The sequence below is a fragment of the Falco naumanni genome, chromosome 9 (genome assembly GCF_017639655.2).
Source record: "Falco naumanni isolate bFalNau1 chromosome 9, bFalNau1.pat, whole genome shotgun sequence".
In the NCBI taxonomy this organism is placed as follows: Eukaryota; Metazoa; Chordata; class Aves; order Falconiformes; family Falconidae; genus Falco; species Falco naumanni.
In genome coordinates this window covers 25099984-25113138 of record NC_054062.1, presented here as the reverse complement: position 1 = coordinate 25113138, position 13155 = coordinate 25099984, and the positions used below count along the sequence as shown (strand labels likewise).

The window sequence follows — 13155 nt, the reverse complement described above, 5'->3', positions numbered from 1 at the left end:
CACTGGGTGATGCGGTGATGGGCACTGTGCCCAGCACAGAGGGCATGGGAAGGGCAGGCAGACTGCAGGCAAGTGCAGGTTGTGCAGGTGGGGTTCCCAGCATGGCCCCAAAGCAGATGGATCCAACCAGGACTGGGGGGATGGTCCCTGCCCCCAGCCCAGGGCAAAGGGTAGCTGCTATCGCTGCCAGCACTGGGCTGTTTGCTCTGTCGCCCATTAACAGAACCACTTTATCCATTGGGCAGGGGCCAGAGGCGTCCCAGAGCCCGTTGACCAGGCAGGGGCATCGATCGTGGGAAAGGAAGGGGGTGCCCCAGATAACCTCTGCAGACAAATGGGTTTCTAGTGAGGTCTTGAGCCTTGCACCCCCCAGCCCAGCCCATCTCCAAGGGGATGGGGGAATGTGGCCCCAGCAGGACCCTCACCCTGCTTGGGCTCCAGCTCTACCCATGCCCTGGGCACTGGCAGAGCCTGAGCACAAGCCCTTTGCTGGGAGGTGTAACTCCAGCTGTGCCTGTGCCCAGCAGGCCATGGGCTGCCTGAGGTGCTTACTGGCAGGGCCATACACAAGCAATAGGGACCCCACACATAGCATTGCCTTGGCACTGATCCACATGTGGCACTTGGCACACAGGTACCACAGCTGAGCCCAGTCCTGCAGCATGAAGCCTCTGGCTCCTCCACTCTTGCACCCCAAGCATCCCTAAAACCATACCCAAAGAGACACAGGAGACCGGGGGGGAGGAGGGGCGACACAAGGTAGGAACCAGGGTCCCCCGCTCCATGCCAGGGCATGCCTCTGGGGTGCCAGGTGGGACGGGGGCAGGGGGGCTGGTGACAGGAGGGCAGGCGAGCCAGCCGTTCCAGAGGGCAGTGCTGCAGGGGCACGCACAGCTAGGCTGAGCTGAGGGGGCTGTGTGCGGGGGGGGTCCCTGGGAGGGCGAGTAGCACGCAGCGCCATGCGCCCACCTGCCTGCCCGAGGAGGGAGGGCTGGGGCAGCGGGGTGGAAGGGCAAGCCGCAGCGGGGTGGCCGGCAGGGCAGGCTGGCATGGGGCCGGGGGGCCAGCCCCGGGGGGGCCCCGCAGCCGGAGCAGATTGGCTGCCGGTGAGGCCTCCCTGGGCTCCTCAGAAAGGGCAGGAGCGTGGGAGGCGCCAAGGGAGCAGGCAGCGCCGAGCCGCGCTCCCATCGCTCGGCAGGCACGGCTGGTGGCGGCAGGCGGGCAGTGGCCATGCCGCAGGCGGGCAGCCCCCCGGGTGGCCGGGGCACAGCACTGCTGGCGCTGGCGCTGGCGCTGGCGGGGTCCCCGGGCAGCGGGCAGCACTACGACTACTATGGCTGGCAGCCCGAGAGCCTGCCCCACGGGCGCTTCTACGGGCGGGAGCCGCAGTGCCTCGACATCCCGCCCGACATGCAGCTCTGCCGCGACGTGGGCTACAAGCGCATGCGGCTGCCCAACCTGCTGGAGCACGAGACCATGGCTGAGGTCAAGCAGCAGGCTGGTAGCTGGGTGCCCCTGCTCGCCAAGCAGTGCCACACCGACACCCAGCTCTTCCTCTGCTCCCTCTTCGCCCCCGTCTGCCTCGACCGGCCTGTCTACCCCTGCCGCTCCCTCTGCGAGGTGGTGCGTGACTCCTGTGCCCCCGTCATGGAGTCCTACGGCTTCCCCTGGCCCGAGATGCTGCACTGCGGCAAGTTCCCCTCCGACCATGAGCTCTGCATCGCTGTCCAGTTCGGGAACAGCAAAGCCACACCGCCACCAGGTAAGTGGGAAGGGCACTGTGCTGGGATGGAGACACGTGGGGCACCTGCCATCAGCATGTCCCCATGCAGCCAGGCACCCGCATGCAGGGCCCCCTTGCAGAGCCCCTGCACCCCTCGAAGCCGTGTCCAGGGCACTGGTGCTGGCCAAGGACCCTCTGTCTGCAGCAGAGCGTGAGTAGACACAATACCAGCAGTACCAGCTGCTTTGCCTCAGCTCCATTTGCTGCCCAGGGTCCCCAGGTCCCACCCCAGCAGCAGAGCATCCTGCACCTGCAGTCTTGGCCCCATGCTACTGTCAGAGTGTGGCTGTCCCTTCAGGCAGGGGAGGGGACATCATCCAAAGGCAGCCCAGAGTCAGGATCAGGGCTGTGATACCCTTTAGGCTGGGGCCACCTTTGCTGCTACTGCTGTGCCCCAAAGTGTCAACATTTGAATGGAGGGTGCCGCCGTACCCTGTTCCCTCCTGGTAGGGTGCTGGGACACTGGCCAGTGAGGTGCTCTGTGCCCCCCACACCACCCTGGCACAGCTGACCAGGGAGCAGATGAGCTGCTGGGGCTCTCCCAGCATGTGCCCACGGAGCTGGCCCAGGTGACAGGCATTATCAGCAGGAGCTGTGACAGTGGCCGGTCTCTCACCATAGTGTCCAAGATCTGCACCCAGTGTGAGATGGAGCACAAGGCGGATGGCATGATGGAGCAGATGTGCTCCAGTGACTTTGGTGAGTGCTGCGGTCCACTTCCTGGTCCCCCCGGACAAGGGGCTGCCTGGAGGGCACGGTTGTATAGGGACAGCCCCATGGGACACCTCCCCAGGCCATTCCCTTGAACCCTGTGTGCATGGGATGGGTGCACCACAGGAGAAGAACATCGGGGTGGGGGTGGTGGGATAGACAGAATGGGACATTTGGGAAGGTCACTGGGGGCTTGTGCTGAACCCCTCCAACAGCCCCTTCCCACACAGCAACTTCCCCAGAGACTCTTCCGGGCTCCACCCCAGGGACAGGCTGCATCCTGTCTTGCACAGGCACCTGGCCCAGACCCCCCCTAGCATCACCCCAGCATTGTCCCCCAGCATTCATCCCCTCCCCCCCAACTGTGCTCCACGGCTGCCCCACACAGTGGTGAAGATGCGCATCAAGGAAATGACAGAGGAGAACGGGGAGCGGCGGCTGGTGGCTGCCCAGAAGAAGAAGGTGCTGAAGCTGGGCCCGCTCAAGCGCAAGGACACCAAGAAAATGGTGCTGCATATGAGGAACGCAGGCGCCTGCCCCTGCCCCCAGCTCGACAGCCTCAGCGGCAGCTTCCTGGTGATGGGCCGCAAGGTGGGCGGCCGCCTGCTCCTCCTCGCTGTCTACCCCTGGCAGAAGCACAACAAGGAGATGAAGTTTGCTGTCAAGTTCATGTTCTCCTACCCCTGTCCCCTCTACCACCCCCTGCTCTATGGGGCTGGGCAGCACTAGGGCTCTGCCCACCCTGCCTTGTCTCAGGACTCCTGCACTGGCCTGATGCTGCACCCCGGCACCCTGGCATCCCTGGTTGCACCCCAGAACCCCAGCTCTGCTCCCCTCAGCCCCTTGGCTGTGCCCTGCCCTGCATCCCCAGGAGCCACAACTGCATTTGTGAGAGCCAGGACATCTGTCCCCTCCTAAGAGCTCTGCTCGGTACCCCTAGGAGCCCTGTTCTGCTCTCAGGACACCTACCCACACCCAGGAGCTTAGGCTGCGCCCAAGGCCCATGTTCTGCATGCTTGTGAACCCTGGTCTGCACCAGAGAGGCTTGACTACTCCCAAGCCTCCTGCCCAGCACCCCAGGGACCCTTGCCTGCACTTAGGATCCCTGCTTGGCTCTTTTGGGACCCCTTGGCTGCACCTGGCATCTCTACCCTGCACTCCTGCATCCCCTGCCCAGCTCCCTGATAACACGCCCCAGACCCTCAGCCCTGCCATATCCCTACTGCAGCCCACCAAAGCATCCCATGCCCTCACCTTGAGCTCACACACCAGCTCTGGATTATGCAACCTTTGCAAGGATCCACTTCAGCTGTGGCCGGTCCCTCCTGCCCTGCTGTCCCCACAAACAAGACCAAGTGCCCAGAGCAGCATGGACCCTGCCTCGGCACCCCCACCCTGCCCATCCCACGTAACTCAGGAGGGGTGGGTCCACCTCCAAGGTCCCAGACCAGCTCTGCTGCATCCCTCACACACTCCCCTGCCAAGATGCAGCCCAAGCACCCCTTGCCCACTCACACCACAGTAAATTATTCTGCCTCAGAGATGCCTGTGTCTGGCTCCCTGTGGTTCATGGGCAACTGCCCCTTGGGGCTCCCTCAGGGCCCCCAGGAAGAATGGGAGGGGGCTCCTGGTCCTGCCTGCTGGGGCAGCCTGGGGGAGCAGGGTGACACTGGGCTCTGGCTGTAGCCCTGCTCCAGGTGCTGTGCCCAGACCCCAAGGCTGGTCAGCCCGGCCAAGCTGGCGGGTGAGGTTCCCAGTGCTCACAGGCATCGCTGGAGATTCAGGCATCCCTGTCACTTCAGGGAGCCTGGGAGGGTGGTGAGATGAGAAGGATGGGGAGCACGGGGCCATCACTGCTGCTGGAGCCCCACAGCTGAGTCTGAGGGTGTTTGCCAGAGAGGTTTCTCCCTCTGTCACCCCTGGGGGACAGATCCACGAGCTGGGAGTCGGAGGCGCATGTGCAGAACCTGGCATCAAGCACAGCAGAGGGCAGATCCTGAACCAGGCAGCCTCCACCCCTGGGCACCCCACCTCTGTACCACCCGTAAACCCTGCCTGCGGCTCCCAGCCAGCCCTGCTCAGCTGCCAGATCTCTCACCCCACAGCCTACAGCCTCTTCCCGAAAGGTTCCCCCGGGCCACCCACCTGCACCAGCTGGGACTCCCCCAGCAGCACTGGGACTAGGGCAGCCCCCAGTCTGGCCCCTCTGATGGTAGCAGGCAAGGCGGGCAGCCCACCCCAGTCCCACCCCAATCCTGTTTACCCAGTGAATTCTTGCATCCACCCATCCCGCCGGGTGAGGGAGGCACGAAGGTGGCTGCCAGGATATTTACCCAGTGCCTGGCTGCCTGACACTGCGGCTTCTCACCAGAGCTGGCCCTGCCACAGGGGAGCCTCCCAGGACAAGGGGGGAACTGAGGCCACGGGACGCCTATGCCCACCCTCCTCCTGGCTGACAAGGCCACTGGGCACCTGCCCCGCACCGGGGTGATCCCTGCTCGAGCATGGCCCCACTGGCCACCACCCAGAGCCCTAAAGGGGACTCACATCCTGCTCCAGCCAGGGGGACGTGCCCCCACCCCACAGCTGGCCAGGGACATGGGGCAGCCAGCCCCTGCCACAGCCTCACACCAGGGGCAGGCAGTCACTACCTCCACCTGGCCATGTGGAAAAAACCTGGGGGGAAAAAAACCTCAAATATCATTAGAAGGTACGTTCAGAGCGAGGCTGCTGAGCACACAGCTGTAGGAATAAACATCGTCAATTATATCATTTTACTGCTAAACTTAAAGTGCGCAAATAAACCCCCATCTCCTACAGCCCAAGTTTATCTGTAGCCCTCTGTATTTTTTGTCATTAGCATCTTTCCAGGGAGCGTTCAGACATACACAGACATCACACTTATTGCTCCAAGTGTTTTCTCTCAAAAGACAAGTAACTTCATTCTGCTTCCCGCCGCTGGTCATATGAGCTCTACAGCTCAAACCCCACCACCCCTTCACAGACCAGCACTCACCCTATTGCAGATACACCCCCACAGCCCTTTGGGTGCTACACAGTCCCCTCCCCAATCTTAAAGCTGCACGACTGCTCCCGGTAACTGCTGAGCACTCTGCATGCCAGCCCCCTCACCACAGCCTGGCCTTGGAGCACACCCAGCTCAACTCAGACACGCTCATCATCACTGCAGAGTCCAGCATTCCCCCAGATTTCCACAGCACATGGCTCGAGGAAGGCATTTACAAACCCACAGCTGAGAGGAGGGCTCAGGCTGTCCCCAGGGCTGCCCCCTGCAAACTCCCATGCTGGTGGGGCATACAATCAGCAGCAAGATCTGCGCCCCCAGCACCTTCCCAGGCTGGTGGGTGTCACAGCCATGTGGGCACTGGGCAATGCCAGTCCAAGAGGCTCTGACCAGGGAGAGCTGGAGCTGGCTGGCAGGGACTCAGGCCATGGCCATTCCCAGCTGCAGAGCAGCCAGGGTCACATTCCTGGGATGGCTGGGAGCTTTGCTGTTCACACAGGGAAAGGTCACCCTTGTGCATGCAGGCAGCTGCTGGGACCACCGCCTGGGTAGGGCAGGGGAAAGGAGCAGCCCCAGGAGGCAGAGAGGAAGCCCAGCAGCTCCTGCCAGAGCCGAGCTTCTTCCTGGCTCCAGCCCCACAGGATCCAGCCCTGGCACCGCCAAGGACGGGCAGCTGCACAGAGCCTGGAGTAGGGGGCAAATAAGGCCACCGTGTGACAGAAGATGGAAAGCCCAGTAAGCAAGGCAAGCTGGTGGCAGACACACACCCTTTTTCCATGACCACCTGCAGGACAGCACAGCCAAGGCCGGAGAGGTGCCAGGGTGATCTAGGACAGCTTTCACTGGAACATGACAGAAGCCAGCTGAGGACAAGAGATTTATTGGTCATTCTCTATATACATTTATATATTAATCTGTAGTAGAAAGCAGCAGTCACTAAGTGCACAGAGCAGCACCAACTTGCGCCTCTTCTCACGCTGCAGCTGGAGACTTGGCCACACAGCCCAGCCTAAGTTTACCCTCTTGCCTCCTCTGCACTACAGCCAAACATGGGGGGGGAAAGATTAAACCTGAAGGCAGCGAGGCCTAAGAGCACTGGAGCAACCAGCAGGGTCTCAGCTGAGCCAGGACCAAAGACCACATCTCCTGGGGATGCAGGCAGAGCTCTGATTTGATCCCAAAAATACAGTCACCTAGCACAGTACTGGGAAAGGTAGGAACAGAGCCCTGAGGTTGTCCTGCCCCACCCAGGAGGTGGAGGTAGGACCATAAGTGGGAAGGATGACTCCTCCATCACTGAGCCAGGCCACAGGGCCTGGGCAAGTATGTGGTAGGATGCAGCGAGTGCGAGGGAGCACCCAGGGTTTGCAGCAGCTGTGAGGGGCAGCCACAGGATTTGGGGCACAGCTGTGGGCAATGTTGCACCACAGGGACCCAGCTGGTGCAGCAGATGTTGCATGGCAAGGAAGGCTGGTCTTCCCCCAGCCTGGCACTGGCAGGAGGAGCACTGAGCACAAGCATCCTCTGGCAGGGTGATGCCATGCTGGGAACCAAGCGGCCTAGGCTCCTGCTGCAAGGGTGCCTGCTGTCCCAGGTGTCAGGTAGTGCAGGACTCAGGAGCTGGCTGGGCCTGTTTCAGTCACTTGATGAGCACCTGGTTGCACAGAGCACACACGAACACCATCTCCCTCTGAGCTTCCGGGGCTGGAAAGGAAAGCAGGTGTCAGATGCCACCCTTCCCCACTATGGGCTAGGGACCCCAGCCACGGAGCTACTCCATGAGCTGCAAACCCATCACTACTCTGTCCCAAGGCAGACTGCACTGGGCTGGTCCCATCTACCCTCCCCACCAGGGCTGGGGCAAATCCCTGCAGCAGAGAGTTCAGGGGGAGAGCAGGAGCTCTGCCCTCCTCCACCTTTCCACTCACCCGTAGCTCCCATCACAGCCTTGGGGACTTTGAAGGAACAACACCTGGAGCAGAAGCTGTTCCCACAGTTACTGCAGCTCCGCTGTGGAGAGAGATGGAGATGAGACACTACTCCAGGCCCGCTCCCAGCCCTCCCCTGCAAACTCCAGTGCCAAAGCACTGCTAACAGCATTCCCTGCTGAAGGGGAGTGAGTGCAAGCCCTAAGCCCCAACACCAACAGCAGAGGGGTCATCTGCCAACAACACCTGGACAAACTGCCCAGACCTAATGCTGGATCCGCATTCAAGTATGTTCTAACATCACAGGCAACCTGTGCCCATCTTGAGAAAGGACTGGGAACACAGGGTCCAGGAGGTTTAAAGACCTTATGTCACTTCCCATGCTCTAACCCTGGAGGGACACAAGCTCCAGAGAGTCCCAGATGTGTATTAAGACTAATCCAAGAGTAAGGGGAGGGTGCCAGAGTCTGGAGAACAGGAGGCAGCAGGAGAGGACAAGAGATGCATCCTTCCCACAGGACTGCATCAAGTGTCACACACATGGGCTCAGATAAGACAACAGGATGGCCTTTGCTCCTCTAGTTCCCACAAGCAGACCCATGCTTTGCTTCACCAGAAGTTCTCAGGCCATGGTAAACAGGCTAAACCAGTGCACAGAGCAGGTGCCTTCCACACCAGCACATGCAGGTTTGGCCTGAGGCAGCTTCCAAAGGAGCAAATAGATGAAGGCTCCCCAGCACATGTGATCTCTGGCACCATTAGGCATGTGACAACACCCAGCACTTAGCTGGGGTCATCTGCTGCGGGGCTGTGACTGAGGCCAGCCACCCAGGTTGCCAGAGAAAGCCAAAGCAAGGCAGACACACACACCTCTGCCCCAGGTGCAGGCAGCAAGCTGGGTAAAAGACAAAAACTCACCCTCTTCTTGAGCACAGAGAAGGTGGCTGCACAGCCTGTGCAGCTCCCTGGAAGAAAGAGAAGAGAGGTCAGGCAGGGTTCTGCTGCCTGGGACTGCAAGAGATACAGGAACACCCACAGCTGTTATAAAGGCTCAGCTCAGAGACAACATTGCTGCATCTTCCCATTCTTGCCCTTCCTAAGACAGCTGGGAATATCCTCCCCATCGAAAGGGCAGATCACTGGAGACGTCAGCATGTCCCTAGCAGGTACTACACCACTCTGTTCCCAGTTCAGTGGTCACCACCAGAAGCAGCACAGACACCACTCTGTTGAGCTCTCTCAAGCAGCACCTGCTCCCAGCCTTACCAAAGTTGTTGCTGGGGTAGCGCTTGCGCAGGCGCTCAGTCAGGCGTGACACCTTGCTGCGGATCACCTCATTTTTGCTCATAAAACCATTGTCCGGGAGGCTGAGGTCAAAATCTGCTGAGCACTGAGAGCTCTCGTCATCCTCCTGCAGAGACCAAAGCCAGCTGAGTATGAAGGTGTGGCTGGGAGCATGCTCAAGGGCTGCAGGGCAGCCCACCCCAGAGACAGGCACCCAACAAGCAGGATGCTCCATCTGGCATCACCACAAGCCATCAGCAAACCAGGCAAAGGCTGCCAGCTCCAGCTGGGAGGAGATGCCCTTCTCTCGTACACCTTGGTATGGCAGTACTCACCATGACCAGTAGCTGGTTCTCCTTCTCCCGCAGCATGGGACAAAGAGGAGAGGCAGTACATATTTGAGTCAGAGGCACCCAGCCCCACAGCCACCCTCCCTGAACACCCAGCTTGCCCACCAAGGTCCTCACACCTTCCCGCCTCAGCTGCCCTGCAGGTACAGCCCACCTCCACCAGCCTCAAACCTCAATAGCATCTTTGAACTCTTCATCAGGCTCTGCCTCCTCCGCCTCTTCCACGCTGCCAGGGGTAAGGTCCTGCAAGAGATTCACAGAGCTAGTCCTGCTGTAGCCCCACACCCCCTGGCGCAGGTTCCAGGACAAAGGACCAGGCCCCCAGCAGCCCCATGAGAAGATAAGGATTCCAGAAGGTGAGGTGAGCCCCTGCCTCCCAAGGGTGCACCCTTACATGCAGCAAGAGAACTGAGCCAAGCCTCCAGCACAGCAAGGCAGCCCCAGAGTAACTCAGGAGGGGCTCCTGGGCTTCCAGCAAAGCTGGCAGCTGGAAGGAGTTTGTAGGTAGAAGGACAGAGGCACAGTCAGACCAAAGAGATGACCATGCAGCTCCCACCCCACAACTACCAGCTCTGCCCCTGTCTCACCTCTGTGCTGGTGGGTGTGGGGGTCCGATCCAGCGGGGCAGCAGCTGGCAGGGGTTCAGCAGGCTCTGGAATGCTCTCAAGGGGTTTGGTGCCCACACACTGCTCAATTGTGGCCTTGAGTTCCATTATCACTGGTAATAGGGAAGCACATCTGGAGCAGGGTGGCACTTCTCCCAGCCTCACCACACAAAAGGCTATTTTTGCTAGAGCCAATCTCCAGGGCTCACGCTGGGACACTAACACATACAACCTTCACCCATCAGGTAACCTGAGCCACCCTCCGCTCACAAAGCAGAGTTAGGAACCCTCTCCACCACCTCAGCTCAGGATAGGAAAAAGCAGGGGCCTTAGTCACAGCTCAGCCAGAGACCTCATCCAGCTCTCCTACAGCACATGCCACAGAACAGGGAGCACCTCCAGCTCTTCCCCTCCCCTCTAACAGCAAGTTTTCAAGCCTGCGTCATACACTGCCACAGGCACCAAGAGTATTTCAAGTCCTGCAGAGCAAGGTAAGGGACGGAGATGGGTGACTATGCTCACGCACAGGCTGCATTGCCAGGCCATGGCTTGCCACAGAACAGAGGAGAGCAGAAAGCAGCACCGAGGCCAGGACGCACATCAGGTGAGGCTCCCACCTCTCCCAGCTGAGCCCCAGGCCCCCACCATCCAACCCGGGCTGCTGAGCACCATCCCTAGGACATAGTTGCTCCCTTGGTGGTGTTCAGGTCCCATGGAAGAGCCCAACATAGGACACTGGGCTCACATGATGGTGTTGGGAGAGGTCCACAGCAGGATCCCTCCTTCAGAGGGCCTTTCCCCATCCAATCCCACACAGGCCACTTCCAGGAAGGTCTTTTACCTTGGTAGAACTGGGTGTTACCCAAGAAGAGAGTGCTGTTGAAGATGGCCAGGACCCAGCAGAGAGGCAGCAGGTAAAGGGCACAGACAGTGCCCAGTAGCGCTCCATAAAATCTGGTAAGGAGCAGCAAGATACTGCAGTCAAGAAAAAACAGTTCACACCACAGCACAAGCCCCCTTCCTTCATGGTCCTCCACCTGCTCTCCCCAAGTGCCAAACACATCAAACGCAACTCCACAGGCCTAGCCAGGCTCCCCTCCCTGCTCAGCCCACCGCAGGGTGCCTGACCTGGTACTACTCACTGGGAAGAGACAGTAGGGTTCTCCCAGTACAGTACACGGTACACAGCCTCACAGGTGCAGCACATCCCACTCAGGAACCCCTCCAGCTGGATCAGGCTGCAAACAAGACCTCACAGTCGCAAAAAGGCCCAACAAACCCATCCTCTGACTCCCCCACAGTCATGCAGTTCACGGAAGGCCACACCGGCACGAACGCAGCCCCCTCGCAGCCACGGAGGAGCCTTCCCAGGTGCAGAGGCCACAGGAGCCCCGCAGCAGGGAGGGCTCCGGGGACTCACAAGCTCTTGACCTGGGCGATGGCCTCCTGCCGCGAGAGCTGCACCCTGCGCAGGTCCTCCCGGCGCACGCTGTGGTACCGCCTGCGCTCCAGCTCCGGCTCCGAGGGCCGGGCCCGGCACGACTCCTGCAGGTAGCCCAGCAGGGCCGGCACGGCGACCAGCAGGGCAAGCACCGAGTACCAGGCGGCTGGAAGAGGGGGGACAGCGTCAGCGCGGGGGGCGCCGGGAGGGGACCGGCCCCAGCCGCCGCACGCACCTTGGCCCAGGGTGAGCAGGAGGAAGTTGAGGCCGAGGCAGACCAGGAGGGAGCACACGGGCCGCTGCCACCTGCGGGAAGAGGGAGGGTGAGGGACGTGAGGCCCCGAGGGCGGGCTCGGCCCCGGCCCAGCGCGCACCTACCGCAGGAGGGAACGGACGCCCTCGGCGGCGTCCCGCAGCGGCTCCAGGTACAGCTCCAGCCGCCGGTAGCTCCGCACCAGCTCCAGCAGGTCGAAAGCGGCGGCGGCTCTGGGCGGCGGCGGCGGCTCCGGCGGGGCCTCACCACTCCCCGCCGCCCCATCGGGGCCGCCTGCCGCCCCGTCCCGCTCTACCGCCTGCATGCCGGGCCGGGGGAACAGAACGGGCCGGGCCGGGCCCGCCGCCGCGCTCGGCCCTACGCCACAGAGCGCTTCCGTGCGGCGGCCAGGTGCGCCCTGACCTCACCCGCGGCGCTGGCACGCAGCCAATCAGAAGAGCCGAGCTAGAGACCGTTGGCAGAAGCCCCGCCCCCTGCGCGAGTTACGGGGCGGAAGAGGCCGCGGCCCCGGAAACGGGAGCGGTTCTGCCCCGGTACGTGCTGGTACTGGGGCCCGCGGGGGTGCTCCGGGCCTGCCACCGGTCTGGGCGTGGGGCTCGGGGCCAGTCAGGGGCCGGGACTCGGGCCTGGCGAGGCCGGCCGTTATACGGGGCTCGGCCTTGATCCGGGTCCCGGCCCGGTCCCGATCCGCGTCTGGGCCGGTCCGGGACTCAGTCCCGGTCTGGGTCCGTTCCGGGGCAGGGCACCGATTCTGGACTGACGCTGATCTGGGGCTCAGGCCCAGCCCAGGTCTCGGCACAGCCTGCTCCCAGCCCTGTTGGGGCACTGTGGGTTTGTCCCCGTGGGCTCCACTGCTGGGGCACCCCTCCACAGGGAGAGACCAGGCAGCTGCCCCACACCGGGGTTCCCCGGGAGGGAGCAGGGGGTTACCCCCAGGCCTGTGAGCGTGGCTGGCAGCCTGTCTGCTGCCCCTCCGTGCCCTCAGAACAGCCCAGTCCTGGCTGTGCAGACATTGCCCTGCACAGCCTGCAGTCCTGCTCCCACCGCCCCAGGCACCACAGGCTGTCCTGCCAGGTGCTTGCAGTGGGGCAGGACTGCTGGCTCCCAGGGATGCTCTGGGGACCCCAGGCTGCATCTGATGCCAAAAGGGGAGGGGGTGTGTGCCATCCCATAATACTCCATGTAACCTTCTTAGAACCCTATGCCAGCTCTCGAGCTATGAGGGCAGTGCAGTGCTCGACACTGCTGTTTGCTGCCCACAGCCTCTGGTGAGCAGGGCACATGTCCCACAGGCAGAGGGGTGGGGAGCCCAGTGGCACCCCAGCTGCAGGTAGAGTTCCAAAGCTTATCCCTGTCCCGAGACCGTGGCCCAGGGCTGAAGCCAGCCCCAGGAGATGCTGCCTGCCCCCAGCCTGCCCCCAGCTCTCCAGTGACCCAGCAGCGTGGGCACAACTACCCAGCAGAGCCCTGGCCCCGGCACAGAGAGCCCTTTCAGGCCAGAGTGATGAAGCTCATAGGAATGCAGCTCCATCCTGTCCCCGGTGAGTCCCTGCAGCCGCAGCCCCAGGGACTTGGCCTCCCTCTGCACTGCTGTGTGGTGGGAGGTGCCCACACCCAGCACCCACATGAGCACCAGGCTGTGCCCCGTCTCTGGAGGGGGCAGTGGGGCTAGGGACAGGAGACCCCAGGGCACAGGCCTATAGAGCCAGGTGTGATTTCAGCTCAGACCCCATCCCCAGCAGGTCGCAGCCCTG

General features: G+C 62.0%; 2 protein-coding genes across 8 annotated transcripts; one reads left to right on the top strand and one right to left on the bottom strand.

The window, feature by feature from the left end:
- The first annotated feature begins 1143 nt into the window (after positions 1–1143).
- Positions 1144–4035, top strand: SFRP5 (secreted frizzled related protein 5). Its single transcript, XM_040606471.1, has 3 exons — positions 1144–1762; positions 2405–2482; positions 2883–4035. Exons 1-3 carry the CDS (start codon positions 1231–1233, stop codon positions 3221–3223), a joined length of 951 nt encoding a protein of 316 aa, XP_040462405.1. The 5' UTR covers positions 1144–1230; the 3' UTR covers positions 3224–4035.
- A 2348-nt stretch (positions 4036–6383) lies between these two features.
- ZFYVE27 (zinc finger FYVE-type containing 27) lies at positions 6384–11879 on the bottom strand. 7 transcript variants are annotated; one of them, XM_040606468.1, is made up of 12 exons: positions 11506–11878; positions 11363–11433; positions 11107–11293; positions 10829–10924; positions 10528–10640; positions 9669–9799; positions 9253–9324; positions 9067–9087; positions 8714–8858; positions 8318–8412; positions 7448–7529; positions 6384–7223 (listed from the first exon to the last, which is right to left on the bottom strand). In XM_040606468.1, exons 1-12 carry the CDS (start codon positions 11703–11705, stop codon positions 7159–7161), a joined length of 1278 nt encoding a protein of 425 aa, XP_040462402.1. In that variant the 5' UTR covers positions 11706–11878; the 3' UTR covers positions 6384–7158. The 7 variants fall into 7 exon arrangements, with proteins under 7 accessions (XP_040462402.1, XP_040462403.1, XP_040462398.1 ...); XM_040606469.1 differs by having other exon boundaries at positions 8366–8412; positions 11506–11876; XM_040606464.1 differs by having other exon boundaries at positions 11107–11433; positions 11506–11879.
- Between the last annotated feature and the right edge of the window lie 1276 nt (positions 11880–13155).

What these genes read in the sequence shown, in the direction of transcription:
- SFRP5 (XM_040606471.1), top strand. Translation starts at nt 1,231, where the DNA reads ATGCCGCAGGCGGGCAGCCCCCCGGGTGGCCGGGGCACAGCACTGCTG. An exon ending in CAAAGCCACACCGCCACCAG is followed by an intron (nt 1,763 to 2,404) that starts GTAAGTGGGAAG and finishes CTCTCACCATAG; the next exon opens with TGTCCAAGATCTGCACCCAG. An exon ending in GATGTGCTCCAGTGACTTTG is followed by an intron (nt 2,483 to 2,882) that starts GTGAGTGCTGCG and finishes TGCCCCACACAG; the next exon opens with TGGTGAAGATGCGCATCAAG.
- ZFYVE27 (XM_040606464.1), bottom strand. Translation starts at nt 11,705, where the DNA reads ATGCAGGCGGTAGAGCGGGACGGGGCGGCAGGCGGCCCCGATGGGGCG. An exon ending in AGAACCAGCTACTGGTCATG is followed by an intron (nt 8,859 to 9,066) that starts GTGAGTACTGCC and finishes TGGTCTCTGCAG; the next exon opens with GAGGATGACGAGAGCTCTCA. An exon ending in CTACCCCAGCAACAACTTTG is followed by an intron (nt 8,413 to 8,713) that starts GTAAGGCTGGGA and finishes TCTTTCTTCCAG; the next exon opens with GGAGCTGCACAGGCTGTGCA.